A 20,665-nucleotide genomic window follows, 5' to 3' on the forward strand; every position below is an offset into this window, starting at 1 on the left:
CTAGAAATTAGTTGAATCTATTAGCATCGTAGGTTTTGTTTTTTGCAGCAACATGTGCCGAATTCTACAAAAACTGATCAGTGTAGCATCCAATAAGTTATATTTTATAGCCCGCCCCCCCATGACTGTTGTTCTTTAAGAGGCCTATTTTGAAACAATTTCCTTTGATATGTAACATTTCTCTCTTTTTTTTTTTATAAAATTTTTATTGGGTTTTCCACTTTTATAAAGACAATACAAACACAAAAATAACACAAACATGTATAGATTCAGCAGATCCTGGTTTCATAACCTTGTTCCCTGACTCCCCCCCACCCCCCCTCGTGCATCCCAATTCCCAAGATTATATCAGCAAGTTGGTATTTCTCCTCTTAACCATCCTATTCATTTTATTACCTTTTCTCTAATAAAAAAATTGATTTTCCTAAGTTGGACCCAAGTTCTCTTCCATCGATTTTTGATTTTATCCTAATTAAAAGTCATATTAACCAAACCTAAAAGTCTTGAGAGTTTTTAAGAACCTCTTCTTCCCTCCCTCCCATCCCCGGTTTTTGTCCCTTCCCAATAAAAGTCCAAAGTCAAGATTCTCAGCCTGGGTTCCTCACGTCCGAGGCTTTCAAATCCCTTTCAGTCCCTCTTCGCCGGTCTTGTTGGTAGTCCTTTATGTCAGTCGTCGAATCTGTAAAAAGGTCTTTCACCATCAAAGCATATTCTCTTCCCACAAGGAGATTTAAAAGCAACTGCTGAAGAATTTCCACAAAGCCTGTATCTTCAAACTCAGAGTCCAAACAGAGGCCCCAAACATATTTCTTTATTCTAAGTTCCTGTATTCCATATTGTCCCAGGGCCTCCTCCTTCTTCCTCTGCGTCTTTCGCAGACTTGTGGTAGATATGTTCCCAAAGTCTCCTTGCTTGTGTTGCACAGATGTCAGCTTTTGGTTGTTACTTCCCAAGGTTACTTTCTCTTTTTCTTGTTTAATCTCTTCCACCTCTGTAGACATTGTTTCCCATTCAGCTGTGGATTCTTTCTCATTCAGATCCTCAATACAAACAGCAGAGTTGCCTGTTCCCAAGGTCATAGTGATAAGTTGTTTATTCATGGCTAAGCTCTGCTCTTGTAAGATTCCCACCAATTGAAACATCCTTTCGATTTCCACTAGTAACTTTCCATCCACAGCCATTGTATCCATTGTAGTTTCACAGAATTCCCCCTAGGGGGAATCTGGTTACTTATTAGTCTTTTCTCCAAGAGTCCTTTAGCTTGTTGTTATTACTTTGTTTCCAACAATTTTGTCTCAATTATAACTCGTTTTAATCCAGAGGGATCTTAGGTAATGATTTTTCCGCTTTAAACTGCCCGTTTGGCAGCTTTGACAGCTGTCAAACTCCGCAGCTCTTACACAGGCACAAAGGCAGGACGTTCCCGAGCCCGGGAGGGGGGGTTGTTCAAAACATAAAAAGGGTCTCCAAAACTCCACTCTCCAGCACAAGATTTGCTTTAACTAAATCTTGAAAGTTAATGTCCTTTTTAACTCACCCCGCCAAGGGTAGGCTCTCCAGCTTAGCTCTTATGTCGTTGCTTAGATCGTCTGCAAGGGGGGGGTGCGGACTTCCTTTTAGCACACCCCCCGGTCGTCTCCAATTCAAGGTAAAATTTATAAAGTCTGAATCCGTCTTACTCACGGGTAATTCTTTCAGTCCAAATTTTCAAGGAAGAAAGTCAGCGCTCACTGGTCATGGCTCGCGGCTTCGCCCCACCGAGGTAGCGATCGACTCTCAGTGCCACGCCACCCCCGTATCCCCTCCGCAGCCTTTAAAAAGGCTCTTCGCGAATCAGGGGGGGGCGCTTAAGGCACCCGCCGAGTCTTCAGTCCGCAGGCTTCCGCACCTGCGGCTTTTAAGGGTCCCCGCGTCGCCGGCGCGGCAAAGACCCGTCCTCAGTGGAGCCGATTCCCTCCGGAGCTCGGAGGGAATCCGCCATTTCCAGATCACGTCAACCCGGAAGTCCCTCAATATGTAACATTTCTCCACTAAAATGAGGGAAACCAAAGATTGGAAAGCTTAATTGCACTTTTGGTCAGAGGAGTTACCGTATTTTTTGCCCCATAGGACGCACCGGCCCATAGGACGCACCTAGTTTTTTGGGGGGGAAATAAAGGGGGGAAAATTATTTTTCCCCCAGGTGCGCTGCGCTAAGCCCAAAGCTTGGGGCGTGCTGAGCTCAGCGCGCCCCAAGCTTCTGGGTGCAGGCAAGCTCTCCGCTAGCCCTGAGAGAGCTGGGTTTCCCACGGCTAGCGGATAGCTTCCTGAAGCCTGGAGAGCGAGAGGGGTCGGTGCGCACCGACCCCCCTCGCTCTCCAGGCTTCAGCGAAAGCCTGCATTCGCCCCATAGGACACACACACATCTCTCCTTCATTTTTGGAGGGGGGAAAGTGCGTCCTATAGGGCGAAAAATACGGTACTCTTTTACAAGTGCACAGCACTGCAATGTTATCTTTGGCAGCAATTTGAGAGCAGAAAAGGGAAACCCAGTGGTTGCAACTTGAAAGTTGGATGGATGTAAAGTGTTGTGTTTAGCTGGAATAATCATCATTCATTATCACAAAAAGATCTTGCATAAAATGTTTTAGTCATTTTCATACAGAATGCGAGTCAGCTCAGTGAGGAAATGCCACAAATATTTGTTTAGGATTAAAGCCATTCTCCTTGCCTCTCAGTCTAATCCGCAGGTATAATGGGAAACAACAACAAAGCAGCTTAAAAACCAATAAATGTATTATGACATGAACTTCTGACAAAACAGACTGCAATCTACTAAAGTATAAATCAAAGCATAATAAATTAGTCTGGTCACATCCACACCATACATTTAAAGCACATTTAACATGCATTTAAGACACACTGATACCCACAAGGAACCCTGAGAACTGTGATCTCTTAAGGGTGCTGGAAATCCAAGCTCTGTGAGGAGTAAACTGCAGTTCCCAGGGTTCATTGTGGGGGCGCCGTGTGCTTTAAACGTATGGGGTTGTATCCAACACAGCTAGAAGTCACTTAGCAGTATACTTGCTCCACTGGTGAAATGTTTTGTACCAGTGGAACATTGTTGCAAGAGAGAATGCATAAGCAAATTTTTGTGCAATCGGCTATGCAATCTGTTGCACTAGATTCCTCTGCTGCACAACATTTAAACGCACCCTTGCACTGGCAGACAGAGCATTGGATAAAGCCTGTGGCCTTTAAGGTGCCACAACACTTTGTCGTTTTTGCTGCAGCACACAGCTACACTTCTGGAAATTGTTGCATACCAAGTAAAATGGGATAACGTTTACAAAGCCCCCTCCCCAAATCCTTGGATTTTCTAACTTGACTGAATTCCCACCCTTTGCTCAGAGCTGTTGGAATTATCTTCATCAAAGTGTTCCTTTTAGAACTCATTGTCCCATATCTTTGTACAAGAATGGGGAAACGGTGGTTATGCACATGCTGTCAAGCTCCAACTACCATCAGCCCCAGACATCATGGCCAATAGTCAGGGATGATGGGAGCAACATCTGGAGGACCACAGGTTCCCTAGCCCTGCTTAGTCCCTATGGAATAACAACTATGCTAGCCCACATTTTAAGTCCAGGCTTTTGAACTGAGAAAAAAGGCAGGGAATCAGGAGACAGGGGCACTATTATCCGCCGAAACTCCTTATTGTGGAGAGGTCCAAAGGAAACAGGTCTGGAAACCACTGAAAAACGAGGAGACCAGACTTTTATCTGTGGGTCTGACAAGTATAGTTTGATTCACATTCGAAGCAGCTGTTCAACCTAATGTTGTTAATTATTTGTCACCTTTGTTTTCACATGAACTAAACTCATCTGTCCTTGCATCTGTTTGTAAACAGCTATCCTGAAGATGAGGTTATTAGCACTGACGGCAAAGGAAATGTAACATCCTTCATGCAAAAGCATAATGAGGCTCTGTGTGTGTGTGTGTTTATGCCATTTTAGTACCTCAAAGGGCTGCGCTTGGAAAAATAAGTGGGAAAGATATAAGATATAAGGGTTTCCTTCTGTTTTATATCTGGTCTGTTCTACCATGAGAGATGAAGAGGTTCAACAGGTGAAGTGAAGCATTCCCTAGCAGGCAGATGTTGTTAAAGGCACAGGAGCTGAGACAGGGCCACAATGCTATGCACACACACGTCATATTAACCAACAGATCTCATTTGCTGGAGGGACTTCACAGAAAGAAAGCAGGACAACAAAGCAAGAGGCTCTGTGCTTCACAGCTTAGCATCCAGGAGCAAGGGCTTTACCTGTGTTCGCTAATAAGGTCCTTCCAACCGTGCACCCAATAGTATTGGTTCCCATTCATTATGAAGTGTCCATGGGATCTAAATGCTGCTTCCTGGTAGCTTTAATAGTTAGGCTATAGCAGTGATGGCCAAACTTGGCCCTCCAGTTGGTTTTGAACTACAACTCCCATCATCCCTGACAGGACCATTGGTCAGGGATGATGGGAATTGTAGTCCCAAAACAGCTGGAGGGCCAAGTTTGGTCATCAGTGGGCTATAGTCTAGAAGTGGGAGCCAATGCTGGAGTTCAGGGGATTCAAGCCACCTGGGGATTGGGGTAGTACGTTGACCAGCAGTATAATGTCCTCTTGGCTCCAGTAACCAGTGCAGTAGCCATGCTGTACTTCGGAGTTGGGGAACCTGTGTGAGTTCGTGACTCTCCCATACTTCATCTGTCTCTGTCATAAAGTTACCACATCCTGCTAAAACTGTAAAATACCAGTAAGTGGTTCATATAAACACACAAAACGTTTAAAAAAAACCCACACCGTTTTCCTCATTTTTTCCCCATTCAGGAGCGAAGCATCCTTGCTGGAAGAAAGTGTTTTTCTGGTTCTGTGGGATTTCCACTGACCCCAAGCCCACTTTAACCAAAGAGGAGGAAGCGGCGCTTGAAAAGAAACTCACCAGCATCAAGGAAGAGCCAGTGTGGAAGGCTGTTTGCAATGCCAATGCTGTAGCTCTCTTGGCTATTAACATCTTCTTATGGGGATACTTTGGATGAGCCCAGTATTGCCTCGCTCCAGTTAGAACAAGCACAGGCATCAACCGGAAGCTACAAGTTGCAATTCATCCAGCTGTGGACCTACACTGTGGCTTTAGCTGGTTCCCTTCTCTCAGTCTGCACCCCTATCGGTGATACCTTGACCTACCTCATTGGGTTGTTGTGAAGACACACGATAAAGTGATTTACACACAAGTCTAAGAAATATTTATTATTAATAGCTGTTACTTTCCTCCAAAGCTCCATGCTTCTGAAAATGGAAAGACATCTTCTTTATTTATATATAAAGTGGGGAGAAGAACTACAGGGTAATTTTTTAAAGCAAGAGATGCAATTAATATACTTTCCGGTCAGTCTTATTTCTTGAATGGCATGTACTCAGGCTGCCAGTCAGTGTAGACAAAACTAAGCTAGATGGGGCAATTATGTGACTGGGTATAAGGAAGCTTCCTATGTTCCTATCCGCAGGTAAGCCTCAGAACAGGAGGCAGCTAATACCAAGAGTGTGTTCATTGTGCTCCTTTGGCAGCTGCCTATGCAGTGTTTAATTCAAAGGTCCGGCCAGGATGTGCTGCATGAATTGTGCTGAGAAACATAATAGGTTTCTGAATGCATTCAGGTGGGGTCGTTGGAAACAATGGAATATAAAATCCAGATTTCCATTCTGTTCCCAACCACTGATGGGCACCATCAGAACTAGCAGCACCAGAACTAGGCATCAGTTCAACCGAGTAGAACTGTTTAGAAGACCTATATGCAGTCTCATACTGTACAGACATGCATGGGTCAGAGGCTCTGACTCACTAAAGAAGCAAATTCTTTCCAGTAGCACCTTAGAGACCAACTTTGTTATTGGTATGAGCTTTCGTGTGCATGCACACTTCTTCAGATAAATCACTAAAGAATGATTTTTTCCATGCTGGGACATTTCAAGAAATGAGTTGTTAACACTATAGAATTCATACGTGTGTTTGTGTTGTAAACAGATTGTGATATAACAGCACTATCCTAGGTGCAGTGAGTTGCCTCAATTGTAATTGATGTGTAAGTCCCTTGGCAGCAGACATTTTTAATGATGTCAATGCATACTTTCTTATTAATCTTCCTTGCTAGGGCTGTGTCGATCAGCAAATGATTATCATTCATTTTCCTGACAAATCTATCAAGGTCATTCATTATTGTTCCACACACAAAAAAAGAATCTTCTTTTAAACTAAGATTAATGACTTGCTGTTTTGTTGTCAGGCTGGCTGAGCAAGAGGAAATGAAATTAACAATGAACCCCTACAAACATGTCACTGCACTAATTTATTGGGGAAATATTTTAAAATGTTATCTGAAATATAGTGGGTTTAAAAAGAAAACCTGCTTCTATGGCACATTTTTAGTACTGTAAGCAAAAAAAAACCTCTACAAATTTGAGGAAGACGGGCATCAGATTTGCAAATCACTTTTCATCTTTTATGCACTACTCCCTATAAATTCTAAATATATAGAGGAGTTAATAAGATGACTTTCTCACCAATTAAGGCATTCATCTTTATTACACTGCAATCCATTTTGTCCAACACCAAGAAAATCCTTCCATGCTCGTTCATTCAAATTTAAAAAGACTTTCAGCTGCTAGAGACCATTCAGATCAGATAATTACCTTCCATTTCCAGCCTGAAATCCAAACTTTGTTCAGATTGTTATACTGGCAAACTACAATGGCACATTAAAAACAACACAGTATTCTGGGATGTTTTCTTACAATGTTAGCAAGCACTAAATAGTATACGGCAGTAGTTTTCTTAAAATAGTTGAAAAACTCTTTTGTAAGAACAGTTCCTTTGCTATGCAAGCACAACTGGGGTATGTGTGTGGCAGCACTACACCACCACCTCATGTCAGGTGATGTCACACAACCATGTACCTAGGAACCCTGGCCCAGTCAGGTTTGTGAAACCTGCATGGGTGTTCAAAAATGTACATATTTTCATCTTACACACTGTATGGGTTTGTGGTGGTAACACCAGTGTACATGCAGCTGAAAGGGGATGCGGGTGGTGCTGTGGTCCAAACCACTGAGCCGCTTTGGCTTGCCAATCAGAAGGTTGGCAGTTCGAATCCACCCAACAGGGTGAGCTCCCATTGCTGTGTCCCAGCTCCTGCCAACCTAGCAGTTCAAAAGCACACCAGTGCAATTAGATAGATAGGTATCTCTGCGGTGGGAAGGTAAACAGCGTTTCTGTGTGCTCTAGCTTCCATCATGGTGTTCCATTGTGCCAGAAGCGGTTTAGTCATGCTGGCCACATCACCCAGAAAGCTGTCTGTGGCCAAAGCCCGCTCCCTCAGCCTGAAGTAAGATGAGTGCCGCACCCCGTGGTCGCCTTTGACTGGACTTAACTGTCCAGGGGCCCTTTACCTTTTACACGCAGCCGCCATCCTTGGAAAGTGTGGCACTCTGCTAAGGCAAGAGTTCAGAAGTGTCGTCTTCTCAGTTTGGCACAGCTAAGGAGCTGGAAGTGAGTGGCAGAATCTCTCACTGTTGTTTAAAGGGCAGTTCCCACAAGTGGTCTGCTAACATGAGCGATATTACTGGGTGAACTGAGAGGTGACAAAATGCTACGTAGCTTTTGCAGAGCAATGGAAGCACTAGTGGGACAGAGGCAGTCACATTTCAGTAACTCAGTGCTGCTGAAACAGTTTAGCACAATGCGGTGGGGCAGGCAGCACTGCCCTTAAGTTTCGGCCACACTGAAACTGTTACACTAGAGTTCTCATTGTCTAGAAGAAGAGAAAATCAACCTCTGTACAAGCGAAAAGATGGTCCCTGGTGAGATGGTGATTCCTATCTACCATAGTCTGCATTTAAGCAAGGAGATGGTGAAGAATGTGTATGATAACTGCCAATGGAATTGATTCCAAGAGGTGGTTCCTCATCAACAGAGGCAAAAGCATTTTTCACTCTTTCTCTGTTGCCTGTGGGTTCTGTTCAAACCATTTTGTATTGTGTCTGGGTCAATCATCTTATCACAATGATACGACTGGGTTTAAAACTCAGTCAGAAAAAAGCTACCCTACACATGTGTTACCACTGAAGTAGCAAGCAGACTTCAGAGATGTTGGGGCTTTTTACACAGAGGGCATAAGAGAAAGCACAAAACAACCCACACCAATTAAAAAAAATTAAACTGTTTATATTGCTGTAACTGCCCTGGGATCTTCTAGTGAAGGGCAGGTAATAAATCTAATGATGATAATAATATTCTGCATGTAAAAGTACAAACAATTGCAGTACTCTTTAGAGGCTTCTGAAGATATTCTACTCTTCATACAAATAAACCACATAATTTTCTGCAGTGCTGAGACCTGCAGCAAATCAACTTGCTAAGCAAATATATTGCCCAAAGCTGCACTTTTTTTCAAAGAGAGACTCACTAGCTGAAGTCATGTAATTGCACAGAGACTTAACAGTGGTGTGGGAAAGGGAAGTTATGTCTCCAACACTTTTTAGGAGAGTATGTTTAATAGATGTTTATTAATTTTTCAAAAGTACAGAAAGGAGGAAGGCTTATCCTTTGCTATCTAGAGGCATAGGAAATGGGAAGAAACAAAGACAACTTTCTTTTAAAAATTACAGCTTGAATGTGGAGAAAAATACCGCTAGAAACATCTCAAGATATTTTATTCCAGTTTTTGCTGTGAATTGGTGGAGCTCCCTTGTTAGCAAATTAATGGAAACTCAAGCCACTTCTTTGGAATAATGTAATTACTGTTACGCCTTTTTAATTGTTGCTTAAAATGGGAGTCGTAAGGGAAACTTCAGCAATGAGTCCTGATCACTTACACGTGGGACTTGTAATTGTTTCTGTTGGTGCAACTGTTTACAACTGATGGGGACAGAAGCACTGTGTTGGAAGCTCCAGCAAACCACCATTTTAGTTTTTTTGTTATCCTACAGCCATCATCTCTGAAGATTTACAGACAGGCATAAAACAGATTACTGTTATAATTTCTTAGTGTCCGCAGGGCTAAAAAGTTTGGAGAACTTTAAAGGTTATTCGAGAGAGAGTGAACTGAAGTTTTGTTTAATATCGAGAAAAGGGAGGTGGCAGAAACTCAGCTTTTTACTTTAAAAGCTCTCTTTTTCTAGTTGCCTTCTGACATTCATTTGCAGTGAGCCACACGTTTAAGTGCCTTGCTATTTGATCCTCCAAATTCAGTGGAATGGGAATGTGTTTAGGCAGTATTAGCTCTGCATTGTGCTTTTGTGCAGTGTATGCACATCTTGAGATCTTAGAGTCTGCACTGGAAGAGGCCAAATGGGCCACCATTACCAGCATCTCTGGGAGGAGACCAAAGGTAGTCAAAGCAGAATACAACATGAGTACACCATATTCCAGGCCTTCTAAAAGCTCATCCAGATATCCCACATTTTTCTTGATGGTTACTGTAGTGCTCAATATGTAGCAAAGGAAGAACCCTGAAAAGGCAGATCTTGGGTTTTTTTAGTGTATGGCTTCCAAAGGCCTTGAAGCTTTTCTCAGCCATGTGGACTAACAAGGTTGAGCATCATTGGGAACACCCGAGGTAAATGGGCTGTGGATTAGAAGCACCGAAACATAGCATTCAGTCTGCAAAATTAGTGGTGCTGAGTGGTGGTTTCATTACTGCACCAATGGCTATGCTGTCCTTTCAATGGCTTTGTTTAGGAATGGATTTTTAATCAGCAGATGGAACATGATCAAAGCCATGATGATAAATAAACTGCCTCCAATGGTGAAAATTTCAGCAAGGGAAACTTTTAACTTTCACGAAGACAAAAGACATCTGCTATCTTCTCTGTTTAAATCGCATCAAGGTATATAGAGCAGCACAGCAATTTAGAATCCATGCAACTTTCCAAATAGTATCTTAATCTCCAGCCCTTATTTCTGGTGTTAACAATAGAACATTCATTCACTTTTATACACTAAGCACAAGGCATAATTAAGAAAGCAACTCTCGTGTGTATGCTAAGCCCCTGCCTTGATTGGCCAAATTATCTTAGATTATTTAGAATGCAAGACCCTGGAGCATCCTCCAGGAGTTTTTGTGTTTCTTTGCTATTTTATCTTCTGACAAGTTTCCCGAAATAGAAGAATGGGGTACAGTACAGTCGAGTTGCATTGCAGCCAAGATACTGCCTACACAAATGCCAGGGAGAGAAGCAAAATGAACCCCGAGCATATGGTGCTCTGCTGACAGAGCTAAGAAACCAGTTCTGCATGAGCAGCGAGGAACATCTTGAAGCACACAAGACATATGTGTTTTAGGGAAAAGATTGAAGTGTTTCATAATAGAAAAGGACAAAGTGAAATACAAGTGCTGCATAAAATTTTAATTAAAAACTGGTTTCACCCTTCAACGTGACTAGGCAATATGCTTCACAGATGGATTTCGTATTTTAAGTATTATCCGTACCAAAAAAGTAAATGAGACAAATAAAGTCTTCAAAAATGCCACAGAGGCTAAGATGTATGTAAACACTAGATGATTGTGCAGAAAACAAGGCAGGCAAGGAAAGCAACCTTCTGTCAAATGTTTACTGCTGGAGAGTGGAGAAAGCCAGTTCACACAATTGCAGCCTTTGAATACTTTCATCCTGCTGAAGTCTTTCCCCACCCCAGGAGAGGGCCAACTCACAACTGCCCTGTATTAATTTTATGCCAAACAGATTAAAATGGCAGCTGACAAATTAAAATATATCTGCCTATGAAGACTGAGTTCAGAACTGTAAAAATAGAGAATCTTCAATATTAAAATTGAACCAGTTCAGTTTAATTTCTTGTTTGATACTATCTAGAAACTTATCCTCAACCTCGGTGAAATGGGTATATTTACCTGTTTCCTTAAGAGTGATGTATATGGAAAGAATGCTACTGTTGCAACCTAAAATTCATGATTCCTGAGGTACAAACACCAAATATGATTCTTTCTGGATAGTAATCTGCACAAAAAGTAAAGTGTGAAAAAAACTTAACAAGCAAGGATGGAGCTTTAAGAGAGCTCAGGAGTAATAGTCCAAGAGGTAGGGTCAAAAAACGCATGTCACAAAAGGTATGGGTATCTAGACATCTTACAATAGTCATGGCATTCCCAAAACTTCCAATCTAATGAGCAACCACTGGAGTGTCTAGCTGGTAACAGCCTCTCCAACTCCCTTTGTGGAACAAGTAATTATTACATCAAGAAGGTACATGGATGAAATAATCTGTATCTGTTGGGGAATCACACACACAATTTCAAACTACCAATCTGACTGATTTTGTTGGGTTTCTTTAAAAAATAAACTATTTTTAGATCAATGGGTATAGATGTTTTAAAAAAAAAGAAGAAGGGTGAAATGCCTCCAAAAAGGGGCAATAGGGACTGCTAATTACATAACTGCTACATGGCTGAAACAGGTACTACTTGATAGAAACCAAATTACTGTGTCATAAACCCCCACTCTATTATTTTATATCAGGCCAATCCCAGATCAGAAAATGTAATTTAACAATTTCCACTGTACTAAATTGGAACTATGTAAGTCAATTCTCAGACTGTGAACTGCCTTAGCATTTATTTACTTAGTAATTACTTTAACTTGAAGATATTTTGGCTTCAGGAAAAGAATCATTTATCTGATATTTTATCACAGGGGTGGGGAAACTTTTTTGGTTGGCAGGCCAGATTCTTATTTCCCCAATCCTGCCAAGCCAAATTCGATTGGTGGACAGTCACCTGCCAGCACAATGACATCAGATGATGCTATGCTTTGAAGCCACAATTGTTGGGGTTTCAAAGCACAGCATGGTTTATTTGAAAGTCCTTTTGCAAACAGCCCCATACTGCTCTTTCAACCTCTGACAATGAGAGGGTCAAAGAAAAGTGCGTGGCTGCTGGAAAAGGGGATTTCAAACCAAGAGTCTTGGTGCACCACAGAAAAAAACCAAGGTTGACTAAGGGGAGAAATGGAAACAAGACAATATGCCAGTGTTTAGAATCAGGAGTGAGGAAAAGAAAATCAGCCTGCGGTTTACATTCCTTCATGGGCAACCTTTTCAGGGTTGCATACCAATGGCAAAAGTTGGTGGAGAAATTGATCTAACACTTACCTTTGTATATTAAGCTACATTCCTGCCACATGAATATCTGAGGTTTCACACACAACACACATGCATCCTCCATTAAAACAAGCAAGGGGTACTGTCACAATTCAAGGACACATTCCAGCCTAGCAAAAGTGTTCAAGGACAGCACAGTATAAAGTTGGTCAGTAGCCTGGAGTAGAGTCCTGAGAGCCTGATAGAGCGGCTTCAAGAGCTGCATTTGACCCAGGGCCTGAGGTTCGCATCCCATGCTCAAAGTTCCAGCTTCTTAACAGTGTTCCAGTAAAAATCTTCCTAGCACTTAGCAAGAGTGCTGCTTTCCTACCTCTCCAGAATATAATAGAATGTGCATATAGAATATAGAATATAATAGAATGTGCAGAAAATAATAGAATTTTCTCTTCCAGTAGGAGCTGTGCAAAGTTAAACTCAAACCATCAGTACAATCAGACCATGAAAGTTTCAAACTGAAAGAACTAATAAAAGGAAACTTGGGAATCTTTGGCTCATTTATTGATTGTGATGAATAGCCTAAACCTCTCCCCACTGCTGTTACTAGGTAAGATTTCAGTGTCTTTGTGCTTTAGGAGAGGACTTGACACTTTTGTCTCCATTACCTGAAAGTCAATGCTCAAGTAATTAATGTCTAAGGCATTTTAAGAGTTCTGCATAACTTTTCCTTCCTAACTTTACTAAAAACCTTTTTCCTTCCTAACATTATTAAAAAAAAACCTTTTGTTGCTTGCAGTACAAAAACATTCTAACAACTTCACAGCTGTCTAATGCATTTACAATTGCTAGAGGAGCACCACGTTGCTTTAACATACGTCAGGAAAGTCACTCAGAAATGCAGGGACTCTTCAAAATTGTGATAGTCTTTAACTATCCATACTTTAAATGTTTGCTAGCATATCACCAGATGTTCTAGCAATTATCATGGCCACTATGATACATTATTATTGAGCCAGAAAAGGCAAGTAAGCAACTGAACCTGGTCATCAGATTTAAAGAGAACCAATCAATATTTTAAAAGTCTAGCTCACTCAAGACCAAGGCCAATACAATCGTACCTCCACTTACGTATCCCTCCAGTTACGGAAACTTCAGGATACGTAAGCGGCAAACCCAGAAGTATATTTCCGGGTTTTTGCCCAGCGCGCATGTGCAGAAGTGGTAGACCACTTCTGCGCATGCAAAGAAGCGATCTACCGCCATGTGCACAGAAGCGGTCTCTCCAGTTGTGAAAACCTTGGGATCTGGCTGGACCTCCAGAACGGATCCCGTCTGCAACCAGAGGTACCACTGTATATATTGTTAGTACAGTATACATAGGAAATTATATTTTTACACAGACCAAATATATATTACATGAATACAGTAATTCTCAAAAGACACTTCACACTGGAATATTTTTTCACACAATCACAAGTTACCAAGGTATAAATTTATCAGATTTCAGACTCTGGTATGTATTTGGAATGAAAGGAATGAAAAACCACTCAATATCAATTAGGATGAGCAAAGCTGAATTTCTTCCCATCTGGAACTCAACCAGGTTTTATGTGCAGAAGAGAAGTGAATATATGGCAAAGGATTCTGGAGAAGAGCAAGGCACAATCCAGAGAAATTCCCCCTCAGAAGGCCCACTAAAATGGGGGATCTACCCAATAACAAAGTAGTTTTATTATTAACTGTGACATATTTAGCTTTGTAAGCAGCTTTATTTCAGCACAGTTCACTATCTTAAAATACCACCAATTATTCCAATACTCAAGGAAAAAAATCTTGAACGTGGTGGAACAGGTATACCTTTGAAAGATTAGAAACACACAGCGACTGAGTGGAAGCCATTACAGTGTCATTTTGCACATCAAAAAATCATTTTAAAAGCCCTCACTGACTTCAGGTGTGCCGAAACAAGACCCAGTTTACACCAGCTGAGCCCTAAATCAGTGAAAGTTGAGAACAGCATGAATGGCAGGCCCTATAGACATAAATATTACACTTGCACTCTCTCAGTGGACTCTGACAGCTTTAACATTAGGCTCCATCACACAAAGAACAGTGGTTGTTTATTTCTGACAGCTACATGATTAAAAACCAGTAAACCAGGAAGGCTACAGCAAAATCTTTTTTTCTTTTTTTTTTAGATGTTGGGCTTCTTAAAAAGAGGTGCATGTTTTTAACACAATGATAAATCACGTTTATGACAAAATCTGTCAAAGGTTCACAAACATTCATTTCTGTATCACTGTGTGGTAAGAAGGCACAAGGTTTGATCCACAGGGTCAAGCTCACACTGCAGCATAACGTCATACCTACAAAATTCACTTCTATATACAAAGAACAAAACAAAACCATATAAGATCTGAAGCATCTAGAACCCTTGATTCATCAGGAATATCCCAAATGGGTAACGTAGTGTGAATAATGAAACCCGTATTGCACTAATCCAGCCAGTTTGTTCCAGATGAGGGAATGTGATTTAACTCTGCCCCCTTTCTGCTACAACTTCATCTTGCATTTCCATGTGTCTGGACCAGAGTCCTCCACTGAAATGAATAGGAAGCACCCTCATCTGACAGATTTGCAGCTGTCCAACCACACATGGATTTTTGGATCAGCATATAGAACTTCCAGACTATACCAAACCTCCATGCATTTTTGGAAATCCCACGGCATTCTTAAAATTATTTTCAAAATGAACCCAATACAAACCCAATTTCCAAACGGGCTGAGCTAAATCCAGATTGGCTGGATAAGACAACCAGAGGTGCCAAATTGAATAAAAGATTGCAGGGGTCTAGCTAAGCCCCGCCCTGCATAATCAACCACACGACACAGTGCATATACACTATTTGAATGGAAATGCCCTAAGGGCTGGTTCCTATGAAAACAACATATCCTTGCAATACAATTAATATGCCAATATTTAGGCATATCTCACTGCTGATCACTAGAAGCTTCTGCCCAAGGAATTAACCACTCAGGGTGACTTCAGCCACCATATCTTAAACTAGCCATTGAGAATTTCACCATTATTTTGTTGCTGAGATTTGGTGTTCATCTGTGATAAAGATCTTGTGATTTGAAGGGATATTACGATTCCATAGTATAATGCTAAATTTCCATTTGGTAAATTGTTCTCTACATCCATCCTCTGTTGCACTTATATGAAAACTGCATCAAAAGTGGCTAACTTGTTCATCACTGCACACCACACGCGCTTAGAAATTTTAAGATACTTAAATCCACAAAGCATTTGGGATTCCTTTTACATTCCTTTCGATTTCTGAGCTCACGGAGCACATTGTCAACACTTTTTCAATATAAGGAATTGCTGCTTTATGCTGATTACATTTTTATATTGTTTGCAGAAAATACCATGCCTGGCAGGAATTTTCGCATGCTGCAACACTACTTATTTATTTTGGAAAGAAAAGATTTCTTCTCTAAATTCCAGCTCGCTCTTCATTGAACCAGTTTTTTCTGCACTTGAGTAGACAGCTCTTTTTAAGATGCAAAATGAAGCTGGTGGAATTGTGCCATCTCATGCCACCAACACACCACTTTGTGGATGACAAAAGATAAGGAACAAGCACAGAAAAATGTTATTTAAAGCGCTGCTTGGGAACTTGGACATTTGCATTTGATAGAAGGGATTTAAATTGTATTAGAAGGCAAGGTGCACTAAACAATTACTGTTTATTACTATGTTGGTTCATTGCCTGAAATGTTACTTATCACACCCTGCAAGTCAAAGAGGAGACAGAGTCTGTCCTATGCGCACTGCTGTTTGCCAGCTAACAGAAGGTTAGCCAACCACAGAAAGTGATTTGGGGATTATACATGGGTAAGGATGAGGAATTTCTACCTGCTTTCCTATCTCAAATAATCATTAACATTCAACAGACTGTATTATTCTACAACTTTTAGAATTATATAATTAACATGCCCAGGGCTTGTAGGCAGAGACAGGTGAAGCAGAAAAGTGAGGGATATTTGTGGGGCCAAATATTATGGGCAGAAACAGGTGCAACTTCACCCCAAAATTTTGAAACAGTCCAAGTGTTCCATCAGCTACTGCGGTGATAAAAATACAAGGGGAAAGATCTATTCCTGGATGTTTGGTGACGCTCCTCTTTTGTCTTGACATCTATCACTAGGAACTCAACCTATTGCGCAAAGTGATTCTTAGGGAACTACTGGAAAAAGAGTGACCAGAGAGCGAGTACCATTGAATTAAGTGGGACTTAGCTCTGAAATAGACCACACATGGGTTTGCACTATTGATGTAAATGACCACTCAAAGGCTGCAATTCTAAATACACTTACTAGAGAGTAAGCCCCATTCAACACAGTAGGGCTTACTTCTGAGTAAATATCTCTAGGAACAGGATTGTGCTGTAGCAATATTCTATAACAGGCATAGGCAAACTCGGCCCTCCAGATGTTTTGGGACTACAATTCCCATCACCCCTGATCACCGGGCCTGTTACCTAGGGATCATGGGTGTTGTAGTCCCAAAACACCTGGAGGGCGAGTTTGCCTATGCCTGTTCTATAATAATGTCCTACACCTCTGTGTGTAAGTCATTCTGCTTAAATTCTGAATTGTTTTGCTGGTGTGGAGGAGGAGTTGTGTAAAAGCCAAGGAGGAGGGAAAAGGTATTGGACAGCGCTAGCTCTCCAATGCTTCAATTGCATAGGCGAAAAGCCACAGCTTTGCCTTGCTACAGGGAAATCAACACCCTGTGATACCAATAACTCACTCTCATCTCAGTTCTAGCTACACCTCATACTAAAGAAAGACCACCATGCTCAACAGGCCTGAAAGCAAAAGGCAAAGAATTAAAGGGTAATACAGAGGGGACAAGCCACCAAACAAGGTACTCACAATACCTTCCCACCTATTGGCATTAATTTGTCTAATTTGACACTCAGGGCTTTTCTGTTCACATAATAATTTAAATAATAATTTTATCATTTATTCCCCACCCATCTGGCTGGGTTTCCCCAGCCACTCTGGGTGGCTCATATGTATCCCAACCCGACATTCCAAAAGTACACTACATGACCTGTATGGATCATAAGTAATTGTTGGCTATAATGTTTTGCTGGGTTTCATCCACCTTTCTGTAAATTCATCCATATGCTGGAATTACAACTTTTCTGTGTCCACTACACTATCTCCTGGTCCATCTGCAGGAACAATTCAAAGTGATGGTACTTACGTAAATGACTTGAGACCTGGATAACTGAAGGACCACCTTCTAACACAGGATCCTGCTTCAATACTGCATTTGTTATTTTAGGTACCTCTCTGGATCCCACCACCATCCAGCATGAGGTGACTGATGACCAGAGAGGGCCCTTCTGAGTTGTGGCATTCGCCTTATGGAATGCCATCTCCAGGAAGGCTTGCCTGGCACCACGTATTCTTATGTTGAGCTCCATGGAAGATTTGGAAAATAAATAATAATAGTGCCCTGTGATTTCCACTACATGCATCCTGTCAGTTTTGCTGAGGGGTGGTATAAAAATACTTCTAACGGGTTGGACTCCCAAGTCCCATCAGCCTCCGCTGGCTGGCCAATGGTCAAGAATGATGAGAGTTGCAATCCAGCAACACTTTCAGGCCTGTAAGTTACCTGCCCATGCTTTAAATAAATCCATCGACATCTGACAAAATGTAGATGTCTGTACAGAGCTGGCAGAGATAGACGACTTTCTGAAAGACACAATACAAAATGGAGATAGGCAGGCGGTAATCTTGTGCATTGCGTACCCCTCACACTGTTTTCAGATACATCTGAAACCACCTTTGGGCATCTATTATTTCTATGCTCTAATGATATAAGTATTCCAAAAGGAGTATGTTTACTTCTTTCCTTTCTGACAAGAAGTAGAAGCCAAACACGCCTGCCTCTATAAATTTCTGAATGCCTAAAGAGCAGGCAGCCTGCCCTTATTTGTTAGCATGGGATATACTCAGTGGAAGGCTGGAAAGGTTTCTTCTCAGGGGATGTTTCAAAACTGCTGGTGAACATTTGGTGGCCTTTAGAAGAGAGATGCCCGCTCTGCCAATGCCGCTCTGCCAATACATCCCTTGAGCCTGTAAGAACAGACTCCAAATTTGATCAGTTTGAGGTGCAGAACATTCATAATGTTTGCATTTGGGTGGGTGCACTAGCTGATGTGCCCGAAGCCTTGCTCTTTTTCATATCCAATAATGCACTGATATATCTCTGATGCAGTCTGAAAGGACACTGGGTCCTATTTGATCAAGGGATGATTGGGAGCAAATATAAGGGAAGTGATATACTGCTGACGTAATTAAGCTAAAAGAGGATTACAAATAGAAGCATAATGATTAAAAAATAGCAGAGAGAAAGGAGGAAGATGTAGCCCATCTGTGTGCAGAAGACTGGCACAGTTGGCTTACTTCACCCATGCCTGACAACAACAACAACAACAAATTTGCAGGCAAAAACACACACACAAAACCACTTGATTTTTACAACAAAATATGGAAGGTCTATTGTTCACATGGCAATATTTCAGGTCTTATAAATCAATTCTGAATACTGTATTAGGCTTCTTATGTTCACTCTCCCTCATCCCCAACTCTCATATGTCCATGGCTTCCCCACCACTTGCCCAGAGACCATTGCAAGATCCACAGATTTTCGGTGACATGCTGAATGATATAACACCCCTGAAAAAGAGCCCAACAGATACTTTTCAGTAGCACAGTATTGGAAACACATTGCAACCATAGAACAACTGTTTCCACATGTGCCTCTATTAGTGCTCTAGGCAAGACACATACCTACATGGACAGCGATGTAGTGGAGATGTGTGCAATTTATCCTAATTCAATTGGAAGCCAGATGCTTTAGAAATGGGGAGCCAAAACTACTAACATGCCTATAAATCCCATAAACAAACAATGTACCCTACTTAAAACCCTCCAGATTTTATTTATTTTCCTGTTGAGAGTCCCAGCCTCAGAATTTCACAAACGCATATAAAAACAGAGAGAGAGAGAGAGAGAGAAACATTTGTTAGACACACAACATTTTCATTAAAAATATTGATCTTTTATACTGTTCATTTTCACCTGCATCACTATCAGGAATTTATTTATTCTTTGATTTTGATCCAGAAGCTTTTCGGTACATATTTCGATAGATTTTCTGCAGACTGTCTTCAAAGATTGCTCTGTGGGGTTTGCTTTTATATTCTGCAGCTTGACTAGTCCAATAGTCATCATCATCCAGTTGAACCATGATGCTCTGCCGTATAGATGAACTAGTAATACCCAAAAAAACCCCAAACACACATCTATTAAAATGTGATCTTTTGAAAAAGGAAAAGAGTGAAGGACATTTATTATTTGATTACTCTTTAAGTAGCATAGGCACTTGAGTGACGCCTACAAGGTTTGTTTACACGGCTATTTCCAAAATAGACAATATTAAAGAAAACCTGTCCTGACTGCACTTTCTGAATATACTCCACAGGTGTCTTACCTCAGAAATATACTGGATCCTTCTATAGTTTCATAAATATGGAAAGTGACTGTTCAGTGTCATTTCTTTCTATGTGCAGATATGTTTGTATTCACTTGATTAGTTTCTGATACAGTCACTTTGTCAATCACCTCAGCATCTATGAGCCCAAGATTATTTTTATAGGTTTTGATCCACCCAGTCTCCAACACGCACCTGGTGGCTTCTGAGCTTTTTCTTCATGGTGAGATACCGCACCACTGAATGAAGTTACTATTTGGACAGGGCCGATTATATTGGTCTTCTATAACAAGCACTCTGATAGACCCTAGCTACATGCCTGCTATAGTCACCTACCCTAATAGTATGGAATGCTACCATGCGAATAGTGGCTCCCAAGTCACAGTTTTCTACACTGCTCTCATAAAAAGAGATACTGGTCATTTCAACTAGTAGATGAGTCAGCATCTCCTGGATGGCTTTCACTGGTCAAGATAAATATCATACCTGCTTGAGAGTTGATTGTGCCCTAAGCACCTTGTCAGCATTTGAGTGCAAGACCCACTGCTTGATTCAAATACCAAGTTTTCCATAATTCTGTCCTGACCTCTAATCTAAGAAGCAGCTTGGAACTTAAGTCCGGCTGAATGCAGATAATTTTTAAATGTAGGTGATAACTTGCATCACAGCAGGCAGCATATGATTTATCCTTTAGATGAGAGACAACTGGATTGACCAGCAGATTAGTTTCATTTTGCCCTGAGGGGAGCAGAGAAGAAGCCGATACTGCTGCTTCTAAATTCTTGTATTGTCTATTTTATTGTAACCTTTTAATTATTGCTTATTGTGCCAATAGTCTTATGTGAGGTCCACCTATTTAAGGTATATTAATACCATAAATAAAACACACACACATATATACATATTTCGTGGATGAGAAAAAGGAACTGGTTATCAGTGCTATA

The 20,665-nt window shown here is 41.2% G+C and overlaps 2 protein-coding genes across 4 annotated transcripts in view; one reads left to right on the forward strand and one right to left on the reverse strand.

The window, feature by feature from the left end:
- SLC5A9 (solute carrier family 5 member 9) overlaps nt 1–5,262 on the forward strand; it is a 36,052-nt gene extending 30,790 nt beyond the window's left edge. For both annotated transcript variants that reach the window (XM_081193165.1, XM_081193166.1), the window contains exon 15: nt 4,861–5,262. In XM_081193165.1, coding sequence (XP_081049291.1) covers nt 4,861–5,069 — 209 coding nt within the window. In that variant the 3' untranslated portion in view covers nt 5,070–5,262. The remainder of the gene's footprint in view (nt 1–4,860) is intronic.
- A 13,438-nt stretch (nt 5,263–18,700) lies between these two features.
- The window catches only part of SPATA6 (spermatogenesis associated 6), a 28,925-nt gene continuing 26,960 nt past the window's right edge, over nt 18,701–20,665 (reverse strand). Inside the window, exons 13-14 of one of the 2 annotated variants that reach the window (XM_081193209.1) lie at nt 19,310–19,500; nt 18,701–18,904 (exon numbers count right to left, since the gene is read on the reverse strand). In XM_081193209.1, coding sequence (XP_081049335.1) covers nt 19,329–19,500 — 172 coding nt within the window. In that variant the 3' untranslated portion in view covers nt 18,701–18,904; nt 19,310–19,328. Of the gene's footprint in view, nt 18,905–19,267; nt 19,501–20,665 lie in introns of those variants that run through there. The other variant, XM_081193210.1, reaches the window with a different exon arrangement.

Source organism: Podarcis bocagei (assembly GCF_964188305.1).
Source record: "Podarcis bocagei genome assembly, chromosome: 5".
NCBI lineage: Eukaryota > Metazoa > Chordata > Lepidosauria > Squamata > Lacertidae > Podarcis > Podarcis bocagei.